This window comes from Poeciliopsis prolifica, unplaced genomic scaffold (assembly GCF_027474105.1).
Source record: "Poeciliopsis prolifica strain line A6 unplaced genomic scaffold, Auburn_PproV2 SCAFFOLD010, whole genome shotgun sequence".
Classification (NCBI taxonomy): domain Eukaryota; kingdom Metazoa; phylum Chordata; class Actinopteri; order Cyprinodontiformes; family Poeciliidae; genus Poeciliopsis; species Poeciliopsis prolifica.
The window spans coordinates 8155772-8167746 of NW_026562385.1; the positions used below are offsets into that span (position 1 = coordinate 8155772).

The following is an 11975-nucleotide window of genomic DNA, read 5'->3' on the forward strand; positions in this document are numbered from 1 at the left end:
AGGGTCAGAGGTCAGAGGAGGATTTTGACCACACCATGAGTTTCTCCTCTTTTATGCCCATAGAAGCCAATGATACTGTGGTATCCTTGCAGCATGAGATGGTGCATTGTGATGCATGAGGATGATTTTGCTACTGAAGGCACAGCTCTTCTTTTTGAACCATGAAAGAAAGTGATCAGTCAGGAAGTCCATAACCTTTGCTGATGTCATTTTCACACCATCATTGTCTCCGAAGGGCCTGACCAGCTCTCTCTTTAATTATAGTGATTCAAAGAGCCCTGACACTCAACACCATCTATAAATTCAATAGCACAACAAAAAATGTTATCTTTATGACACTTAAATCCAATTTGCATAATACTTTGGAACATGGTGTGTTGCTTAATTCTGAGATATAATGCCTGCTTTACTCTGAGAGGAGAAACGGGAAATGAGGGACTTATTTAGGTCAAACGTGCGCCAAACAACTGTGATGGAATCTGTTTCCACCTTTCCTGCATTCTCTTAAAAACTCATGGTTAATGAAGAGCAGGCACCTCGAATGCAGGTCATTTTGACTCATGTTGACGTCATAAAGTTCCAAGTTCTGTTTATTATTGTGAAATAAAGAATGTCCTGTAAGCACGTTTTCGTCTCCGTGTGTTTCTTCCAGGTCTGAGCAACATTATTGGAATTATTGTCTACATCTCAGCCAATTCTGGAGATCCAGGTCAAAGTGACAGCAAGAAATCCTATTCGTATGGCTGGTCCTTCTACTTCGGCGCCCTCTCCTTCATAATGGCGGAAATGGTGGGTGTGCTGGCGGTGCACATGTTCATCGAGAAGCACCGCAAGCTGCGCGCCAAGTCCCGCACCGAGCTCATCAAGAAGTCCGCCTTCAGCCGCATCCCCTCCTACCGCTACCGATTCCGCCGCCGCTCCAGCATGCGCTCCTCCGAGGCCCCGAGCCGAGACACGTCGCCGCTGGGGAAGGGCGGCTACACGGGGCCGGCCGCCTCCGAGATGCCCATGTACACGCTGAACCCGAGAGAAGCGGGCAGCGCGGGCGGTAAAGCGGGTAGCGGCATGGGTGGGCTGCTCAACTCGGAGAGGGATTTCCTCCAGAGCAGCACGCTCACTAAAGACTACAACAAGGACCCCAACCGCAGGACCACACCAGTCTGAGGGAATCTGGCTGTAGATATCACCCAATCAGAGTGTCAAAGAGGAGGAGGAGAAATCCAGTGGAATTCCAAGCAAACAAACGGGAATACGAAGGGTTGTGGGATTGGGAAGGGGTTTGATTAACCCTAACTGTGAACTATGAAATTTTTAGCCTTTGAACTGTGAATCTTTTGCGCTCTGAGAGTTTCTTAGTGTGTAGCAGGGCAGGTTTTGATGGAGAAGTTCTTCCCAACATTCGTGTGCGCCTGAAACACCTTAAAATGATTATCTGTAGCCGCTTACAAATGACAACTGTAGCAATTTAGGTTCATTATTTTCATGTTCATAAACTGACTTTCTGACATTTTTAAGGGGAAGAGAAGAAGACATACAGAGTTGTTGTTTGGAACAACTTCTCCTGACAAATCACAACTGATGTGAAATTAGTTGTGAGAGAAGAGAAAACGTGCAATCTTTGATCTTCACACCTCTCTCCTCCTGTCCTTTTGGGTAGCAGTAGAGCCGGAGGGGAACAGTTAACTTTCTAAATGTGATATTAAATAGTGAGAAAGTTAAACTCACAAGGCTTAATTCAGTTTTGGATCGGCCGAGTTCAGAAGAGAACAGAAAATCTGTGCCATTGACATTTGTTGAAGTGATTATTTCTACATTTGTTTACTCGTTTCATATGAACTGACTTCAAACTGAGCTGAAACTGAATTGAGCCGATTCCATGATTCCTAGATCTGCCCGAGGCTGACTTCAGATCAGCTGCTGGAGAGTGAGCAGAAAAGTTGACTCAACAAATCTTAACATTCGATCGTTTGGTGCTTCCTCTCAGCTGTGTTTTTTCTGCCACTTCTTGAGTTTTCTGTACCTAAAAAAAAAACTCCAGACGACCAGATATTTGTCTGTCTGCCTTCACAAATCACCTTTCGCCTTCCATGTCTTTGCGTGTGGCCCCATACTTCACCTCGCTGACACCCTCCCCGCACTCTGCTTTCCCTGTACTTAAAGCGACGGTAGATTTAGCTTTCGTCTTCCTCGTAGAGTAGTTAGGTTTTCTGGATGTTATTGTTTCAGGGTAGAGTAAGGGATGGCGTCAGTGTAAGGGAGACCGCTGAGCTGTGAAGTATACATTAAGGCAGTGCCAAAACAAAAACAAACAAAACAAAAAAAAAATGCACTTACCGAACTAGAAAAGGACCTTTTGTGTCTGCCCTCTACCTCTCCTGTCAGCATCTTTAATTCAACACGACGTTGTTTCTGCTAAAGCAACTGCAAAAAAAAAAAAAAAAAAACTGCTGCATAAGTGAAAAGAGACAGAAATGCTCCTTTAATTGAATCCAATGGAGTGTCTTATATAAAAGGAGTTAAAATGTATCTATCTGTAATTCCAGCAGCACAATCTCATGCTGCAAAATTTTGGAAAACCAAACCTTTAATTTTTGCATATTTATTCAGTTGGGGGGGGAAATTATGTTATTGTTATTATTGTTTTGATAAAATTATTAATTGCTCTCCACAGTATCTGTGATGACTTGGGTCAATTTTTCTTCCCAACAACCTGCGCATCTCATAAGAGCATCATGAACAGAAAAATCTGCCCAACATTAAATGTTACTAGATTATGCTACTGCGATTAGAGATGAATTTTATTTTAAGGTTTGTTTTTTTTAAATACTTTTGCCGGGGATGCCCATCGAACAGATGTAATGCATCGCAACGTCCAAAAACGCACTGCTGTCATTTAAACGCGTCGCCCCGCTGCCTCCCGTGTAAACAGGCTGTTTTAGTAATAATGTTTGCAAAGGACTGAAATTATTCTACATCCCAGCATTTTGGGAATCGTGTTTTTGAATCATTCCCAAAGAGAGAATCTATAAATAGCATCTAAAGGCAAATTTGACCATTTTCGTGATAGAAAATGCAAAGACCGCTACCTGATTTCATCCAGATATGTCAGTGTGCTCAGTGATCAGCAGCCGTGGGAGGATTGTGTCAATAAAATGTTTAATAATGGCGACTAACTTATTTTAAAAAAAAAACAAAACAAAAAAAAACGTGTCTGTGCCAGTGAGACTTTCTCAAGTCCTTAAAAAGAACAACAATATTTATATTGCCTCTTTGTCTTCTAGCATTTACTGATTTGTCTGTAGAGTTATTGCTGATAGCAGTGAAAAGAAAAAGAAGCCATAAAAAATAGGGAAGAATCTGGGAAGACTTGTTTTGGTCAAACAGCGCTGTGTTAAAATAGTATCCCACGCACTGATTTCTGATGGGGGTTTTTTGTTTGTTTTATTTATTTATTTATTAATATTTTATGTCTGACAAATTCACCTGAGTAAATACAAAATGCTGTTTTCAGATGACCCCCTATTGGTGGTAGTGTGACGGTCTGGGACTGCTGGACCTGTTGCTTCCTCTGAACCGACCCGAAACAGATCCACTTATAAATCACTCACTAAAAAGAGAGGGTTTGCACTGTCCTAGTCAAAGTTCAGACTTACAACCTGTTGAGATGCTTATGCAGGCCGTTCATTTCTAAACACACCGCAGTGCGACTGATTTACGGCTCTTCTGAGGTTTTGATGGCAGCTGTTGTAACTTAATGAATCATAGTAACGAATGAAAGAATATGTTGGAAAAGCGGGATATCGTTTAGAAATAAAACTCGATGAGTGATTGGAAACAAAAAGAAAAAACAGAAGAAATCTGTAAGGAGGTAAAATATTTTTTCATAAAGTAGAACGTTTCACAGCAGTCTCTTGGTTGTTGTTGGGGTTTTTTTTTTTTGTTTTTGTTTTTTTAATTTCGTTTATGACAAAAAATATTTCCAAATGTGTTTCTTGCCTCCCAAAGCCATCATTGCACTCTTTTTGTACAAATTAAAAGACGAGCCGACGCACTCTGCTCTGACAGTCACCAACGATTAAAGATCTTCGAGCCGCAGTCAAACTCCTTAACTCACAAAGCTGCTGTTCGGTCTCCCATCTTTCACGCCATAAAGGGAACAGACGGGCACCTGTGCGTGCTGCCCCGCCACCTGCGAATATTAATTTTGCAAGCTAACCGCAAAATCAGCCGCTGCTGTGGGCTGCGAGATGAGGAGGAGAGAGGGGGAAAAAACACTTCTCTCTAAGCAAGGGCTTTTAATTTTTAAAGAACAGGAGCACACAAGGGTTTTTTATGCTCAGCACTGCAGCAATGTCGCTTTTAGGGGTGTAATCTTGAAGGGAGATGTGGGAAAAGCAAAAGACATTTGCACAGAAACAACTGTTTTAAAACCAGCTGAATAGCTTAGTGGTAATATAACATGCTGTGAGCAAAAGAGAGGTAGAAGACGTTCCTCTTCCACCCAGCTTTTTTTTTTCTTTTCTTTTTTCAGTAGCTAGAGAAAATAAATACTGCCTTAAAGAAATATAGGATGATTCTAAGTTATTGGAGTTAAGATTCAGAGTACTAGCTAACTGCTCAGAAACAGTGCCAAATATTAGTCAAAATGTCTCCCGTGTGTCTCGGCGTCCGGGTTAGCTTTAGGTCATAGAGTCACTGCTGTATATAACCGTTTTCTGTGTAGGATTTACAGACTCAGCAGTCGTAGCTACGTAGCTCAGCATAATGAGGGGCCCCTTAGATCCTTAGGGTCTGCTAGGCGCCATGTTTAGTACTGCCATCCATGTCAGCATCGACCATTCAACCCCATGCATGCCCATATCCATTCGCTTCCAGTGCTTATAGATGCTGTATCTTAAATCGGGCCTCAAACAGCACCCTGACCTCTGCACCCGGTCGGGACGCTCGGTGGGTACGTCAAGGACGCTTCGCCCGAGGCCTAATCTCTGCGGATGTTTACCCCGACGGAGCGCGGGGGGCTCTTTGAGACTCTCTTCCTGCCACCATTCAGCTTTGATACTCTGATATCAACAAGTAATTGTATTATTAGTAAAGAATTATTCTAAAGGTGCCACTGTGCAGAGGAGAACCAACTCTGTCACACTATATACTTATAATGAATATATTCATTTGAGGGGAGCGGGGTTCATTATGGGGTGCAGAGTTGGGAAGCAGGAGTCGTAGTCTTTCTATTATATTATTCTATAGTTTCCTTTTCTACTTCGTCGTGGCAGTGAGGTTTTGTTGTTTCAATCATATCGGACGCCTCCGACGGGAGAGACGAGCGAGGAGCCGGCGGACTGCTTGTGGACGTTGACCTCGCCTCACTGGTGCCAGAGACTGCGTTACCCAGCGAGACTTGCAGCACACGCAGACACTAACACGCAAACTTCAGATTCCTGCACCTACAAGTTTCTGTACTTCTGAGGACAATATATCCATCCTCAAGCTAGATGTTTAAAGCAGAAGGGAGTGAAACAGGATACTCAGCCTGTCAAGCTCTTCTTAGTGCTTTATTTGACACTGTGGCAAATGGAGAAACAATTTTGCAGGAAAGCTGGCTTAATTCATTTATGTTTCCGGAATCGAGTTGAGGCCATCGCTTTATTTTGATTCTATAAACACTTCCCTTCGCCCGAGGTCTGGCTTAAACTGCCGGTGTCCTTGTATAGAACAAGGACACTACGAAACAGTGCCCAGCAATCCTTTTTCAACCTGGACTAGTATCCTCATCCGACAACTGACAGGACACAGCAATGTGTTTGGAAAGGCGTAATATGGTCTAAAAGTGAAAATATGGGACACCCCCTGAAGAAGACAATACGCCATCCATTATCACCAAAGCTTTTACAACAAACCGATATTCTTGTGAGTTTTAACATGCTATGTGTGAGTACTAACATGTTACCAGTGTTATCTGTTGCTGCACATCATCAGTAAGCTGGGAGATAGATGGCTACTACACTTTTCCCTTGCTTACAAGAAAGATACATTCAAATTGTTGGAGAAAAAAAATGTTCCGTTAAAGTCAATGCCAATCTCACACAGGCCAATCCCTCACCTAGTAGCTAGTTCTCTAAAAATATTACTGAAACCAAAGGGTACAGGCATTGTGTTGAAATCCTTGTCCTCATTAGTACAGAAACAGAACCGCAAGAGAATAAATACACATATATGATCACAATTGCATACACGCAGACATTCCACCATGAAAAGAGACATGCACAGACGCCCACACTGAGACAGCACCCACTCCAGCTTTGCCCAGTGCGGTGCAGGACAGAAGTGCGTACTGCTCTATGAGAAATCACTGTGTCACGTTTAGTGGTCCTTTGGGAGGAAAAAAAACGACAAACTGTTCCCAACGACCCGATAGGTGGAGCGTTGAGTAAACCGAGCCAGCTAATCACACATGGACAACCGGATGAACTGAAATGTGAATTCAACGGTGTAGCTCCGATACAAAAAGACTCGCTATGTGCACTCCACAACTGACACTCACTACCAGCACACACTCTCACAAAACACTGACACGAATATGGTTACAGAGTGAGGAGGGCCTCCAGGTGGTTTTATGTGCCTGCATGTTTGTGTGTGCATGTTTTTGTGCGCGTGTACGTGCGTGTGTGTGTGTTGACGTTTATTTGTGTGTACGTGTGGAGTTAGCCTCTCCTCACCCATGCACCCAGTGCCTGCCTACCCTGCCTTCAAACAGCTCCGACATCAGCTACGGGGCTCCCAGGACAACCGTTTTCTGCATTCCCATGACACAGTATGGTTACACTGGTTCAGAGCTAAATGCCCCACTCATTCCTAGGCAGTCGTAGCCATACGAGTTGATTTGGCTGCTTTGATTTCAGTGAGTTCTGGTGGTCTGAGCTTTTGTTTTACCCTCCGGGTTTGACGGGACTTCGTAGCAGCAGCCTTCTTCTCAGACCTGACGGGTTTTTTTCTTCCAAATTTCAGTCTGTCTGTTCAATTGTATTAAAGCAGAAAGCTCCTTGCAGGAAAGGGAAAAGTCTGATGACTGTCAATGTTACTAAAACGTAGGCCCAAAAGGAGCAATGGAGCTTTTACTAATTTTGTAGAATAATGGACACAAACTTTACCCTCTCATATTTGCTGACCTCAGTGGGTTTTCAACATAAAGTCAAGTGTGTTTGCAGGGCCGCTCCATGTTACTTATTTTGTTTCTGGTGTTAGAAGACGCCATGTCTTGGTACTGTGGTTGAGAGGACGATGTTTGTCTTTGATTCTTGAAAATGATGTAGCTCTATCATCGTGAGGGATAAGAAATATAGCAATAGGTGGCGAGGTTGCAGTAGTGTCCCGGCTATCATGAAGAAACAAGCTGAATGCCAAAGCTGTTTATTTTACTGGTCAGTCCATGTTCCAACTCTTGGCCATTGTCACTAATTAGAGATCAAGACTCTCAAGATCCCATATTCTGCCACCTGAAATGAGCGGTGCGGTGGCTGCTCTCAACCTTAGCAATGCAAAACCAACATTAATTGATAGATAGATGCTCATAGTATCAAATTAGAACAACCTGGTTTAACTTACAGTAACCAAAACTTCTCCCCAGATAAAACAAACACCTTCCTGCTTAAGGGATTTTAGCAGTTTTATATGATAGATTTACCTGCTCAACGATTTTAAGACATTTTAGCTTTTTCTACAGTTGTAGGGATTTACATTTTTGGAGACGTAAGTCCCCAATAATACAGCAGCCAATATTTAAAAACGTATTTTGGTCTTGTTGATTGAAAGCTTGCATTTATATTTCCTTGCTCATTTTCAGTTCATCAGCCAACAGATTCCCTCTCTGCTGTTAACGCTGCTTCGACCTAATACATTTATGATTGAAATGGCGATGGAGCTGTTAACGTGATAACTCTGTTGAATTTCAATTTAGTCAAATTCAAAATTGAAGTGTCTTGCAGAGTTTTGTATTTGTTTACTTTGTGGCCAGACACACAAAGTTCTTGCACAGAAATTGCAATATGGACTCCAGACCTCATGGTTTCCAACATGTGACACGTCCAGTCTAGCTAATTTTAGTGGTTGCGGTTCTAATGATGAAAATAATTCTGAAATATTTTCAGTACTACCTCAGCTGGATTTCCAAGTTCACCAGGCTTGCGATATAAAAATGTAATTTCTGAGACATGACGGGTCAAAAAGATTTACTGCTACTAGGCGCCAACATGTTTACCTCGCTGTGTGTGGCCATGTCAAAGTCCAGCCAACTAATTATGAGGAATATCACAGACATAGTTGATTGATGTTTCAGGATTCTGTTCCATAACTGCAGCTGCACGGCTCTGTCTGTAATATTCAATAAGAGCTAACTTTGAGTTTCGCTAGCAGTTGCACTGCGCGCGAGGAATAAACCCACTAGCGATAGCCTTAAAGGGCTGCGACTATCCTCAGAATCTGTTACAGACATTTTCCACTTTACCTTTATGGCAAAAATGGTATAAATCAGTGTGACATAAATATGCAGCAATCAATTTGCCTCAGACCTTGAAAATTAGGATGATTAGTGGGACTTTTAGCAACCCAAGTTTCTAACAATGAATTTGTCTTCTTCATTATCATTATTATTATTATTATTATTATTATTATTATTATTACTATTATTTTGTTTTCATTCCAACATTTGGTAACACTTTATTTGACAGGGTGTGCATAAGACTGACTGTCATAAACATGACATAACACCTGAACATGAAGGAGACTTTATGAATGTCTGAGTGTTATCATGAAGTAATTCTGTAAATAACGACTCTTTTGATGCAAAGTTGCTTTAAAAGTTGCATTAAAAATCCACTAGAAGTGCAGACTTTGTATTATTTTGTAAATAATGTCGCTTTTAATGCAAAGTTGGCACTTTCAATGGACTTCCAATGCAACTTTTAGAGCAACCTTGTTGTTATTTACCTAACAACACTTTATGACAACAATCATAGACATTCATAAAACTCCTTCGTGTTCATAACAGGTGTTATGTCATGTTTATGACAGTGTCATAACAGTATTATGTCAAGTAAAGTTACCAAACAAAATAGTAGTATGCTGGTAAATAGAAGTTTTGCAGTACTATGTGTGCTACTGATTTACTGAGCTACAAACAGATATGTGACTAAATGTAATCCCTCCTACTGCTAGAGCCATGTTTACGCCCATGTTGGATTGTGACTCTCTTATTGTCCTCTGACTTTCCAGGTTGGAATTGCAACTTCAAGTGGTGTTTTTTGGGTTATTTCCAACTGGGAACTCGGGAAATTCCACTTCTGGGCACATAGGGAACAGTCAACTCACCAAAACTGTGAAGTTGTACATGTTATGATATGGATGGAGTTAAACAACACATTCCAGATGTAGGATCAAACCTTTTGACAGCTCATTGGTCACAAGTAGCAAACGGAAAGATGCTTATTGTTTGGTCGAGACACAAAATCAAGCTTTCAGAAGTCACACCGCAAACACGTGACTGGTATTTGCAGGTTTTTAAAGCACGATCTTCAAAAGAACACTGCCCCAGTTTATAGGGGTAAATCTGCACCGACTCGATGACAGGTTATCTGGACTTACCTCTACAGGCTTTCTGGGTATTCCCTGAAAAGTTTTCTGGTTTCTCACATGTAGCTAACCAAGCATTAATAAGAGCTTCAGCATGTCAAATGGCTAACGACTGTAACCTGACTCTGTCCACCTCAAAAGGACCTGAGGACTGTTAGAAAACAAACGCCAGAGCAAACTCAGGGGAAGGCTCAGTGACATTTGCATTAATTATTCAACTAGATTGGGGTTTTCTTTGTGAGTACAGGAAATCACAGTTACTGACTGAAGGCTCTTTGGTGTGAGATAAAGTGTAGCATATTAGTGAGTAGCATCACTCTTGTGAGTTTTGTTTTGTGTTGTTTTTTTTGGGAAAGAATGTGTTGGCAGGAAATGTAGCAGGTGGCTGGATGATCAGACAGTTCTCAGACGAATGTGAGGAGAAGAAACAGGAAACAACTGTTACTCGTGTTTTCTTTTGGGGCGGGGCGCATTGGGCATCGTGTTTCCTTTCAGCGAAAATGAAAGCCTCAAGTCATATGTGCAGCTGAAACCCCGAGTAGCCATTTTAAAATGCATAAGAAAAACGCGGGTGAAATTTTTCAAGCATGCGCCAAAAAGCGCTTTTGACGGGTGACAGACGTCTGGTTGGATATTTGGGCAGCTTTTTATTCCTGCTTCACACCTCTGAGCCCTGATGAGAAACAGGTAGCCCTCTGCAAACATATATAATGCACACACATGCATGCACAAACATGCTGGCTCTTATACACACACACACCCACACACACACAACTCTTAGCCACTTTCACTGTATACTTTACAATGTGAACCTCCAACAAACAGCGGTCTGACATGGACACATGCTGTAAAAACAAAAGCACACTTTTACTTACATTATATTAATATGAATACCTATATGAATACAGAATAATAATTAGAAAATAAAGAAACCTCTTTTCCAAAATGTCTGTTGTGGATTTCTATTTATTGTAAAACATGTCTGATGTCTCATGTCTGATATATTTATATATATAGAAATTACATAAAATAATCTTTTTTGGGTGAGTCTTCATCAGAAACAAAATGCAGGGCTTTAACGGGGAGGAAGTAAGTGCACTGAGTTCACACGCTTCCAACTAAACCTGCAATCGCAGACAGATGTGTATCATTCTGCTTTAGCTATCTGATGGATAAAAACGTCTGCTTATCTCCACAGCTCCGGCGCAGGTCCCTGAAAAATGGAGAGAGAGGAAGAGAGAGAGAGGATGGGTGGAAGGGGAGAGCTGAGCGAGGAGAGGGGCAGCTGAGGGGAGAAGCAGATATGCTCAAAGTTGAGAAAATGCAACCGCATAATGGAGGACTAATGCTTTGTCACATTAGGTATTTACTGAAACTTTATGTGACGGCCTCCTTAACGTAGCACACAATTGTAAATCGGAATCACAATGGCATGTGGTTTTCCAATGTTTTCGCAAAATAAATCCTGAAAAATGTGTTTTTATGGTTTTCTTTCCACAATTTTAAGTCAATCATTTCTTAATATGGATGAAAAGTATCAGTTCTACTGACAGATTATGTCACTTATAACGAGGTTGTGTTGGCAATGTTATAAATGAAATAAACTGCCAGTGAAACTAATAATAACTATAATTCCTTAATATAGAGTCCAGAATCTATATTAAGGAATTGTTTACCTAAAGCAAGATCCTATATCTTACCGAGAAGTCACTTGTGAGTTAGTTTTTGTCTTATCTTAGAAAAGATATCTTTTCTAAGATATCTTAGAAAAGATATTTTCTAAAGATATCTTAGAAAATATCTTTTCTAAGATATTTGAACTGGAAAAAAAGACCAAAAATACTTTGGAAGATTTAAGTGGAGTGTGAGACCAGCTGTTGTCCGGTCACCAGATTATCTCACCTGAGCCGTTCGTCTCTGCGGCTTCTAGAGAATTACCGAAAGGCTCTTGGATGAGACTAAGTCACACACAGATGAATTGCCGTTTGCATTTGCCACTTAGGGGACCTAGCAATGAATATCATTTAAAATGGTCAGATTAAAACCACATGTCCTTTTCCATCCACTTCACATTTGTGCGCTCCTTTATGTAGGCTGATTCCAACAATGCACATCAAAGTTTGCGGCTGTGAGCTGCTCAAATGTGGAGAGGTCAAGAGGTTATGAACACAGGACGCTGTGACAAATAGACACATGCTAGTTATTCTTCTGCAGAGTTCCTGTTGAATCGTCAAGTGATTTAATCGAGCAACGTTGCCTTGGCAGGCAGTTGCTCATTCTTATTTCGTGTCAACACTGAAAGAGTGCTTTGGGTTTAGCCTCACATGTTGCATAATTACCCCGCTAACATT

At 41.4% G+C, this 11975-nt stretch overlaps 1 protein-coding gene across 1 annotated transcript in view; it reads left to right on the forward strand.

Moving 5' to 3' along the window:
• cacng3b (calcium channel, voltage-dependent, gamma subunit 3b) overlaps positions 1-11101 on the forward strand; it is a 31552-nt gene extending 20451 nt beyond the window's left edge. The window contains exon 4 of the mRNA XM_055035707.1: positions 653-11101. Coding sequence (XP_054891682.1) covers positions 653-1164 — 512 coding nt within the window. The 3' untranslated portion in view covers positions 1165-11101. The remainder of the gene's footprint in view (positions 1-652) is intronic.
• The last annotated feature ends 874 nt before the right edge of the window (positions 11102-11975 follow it).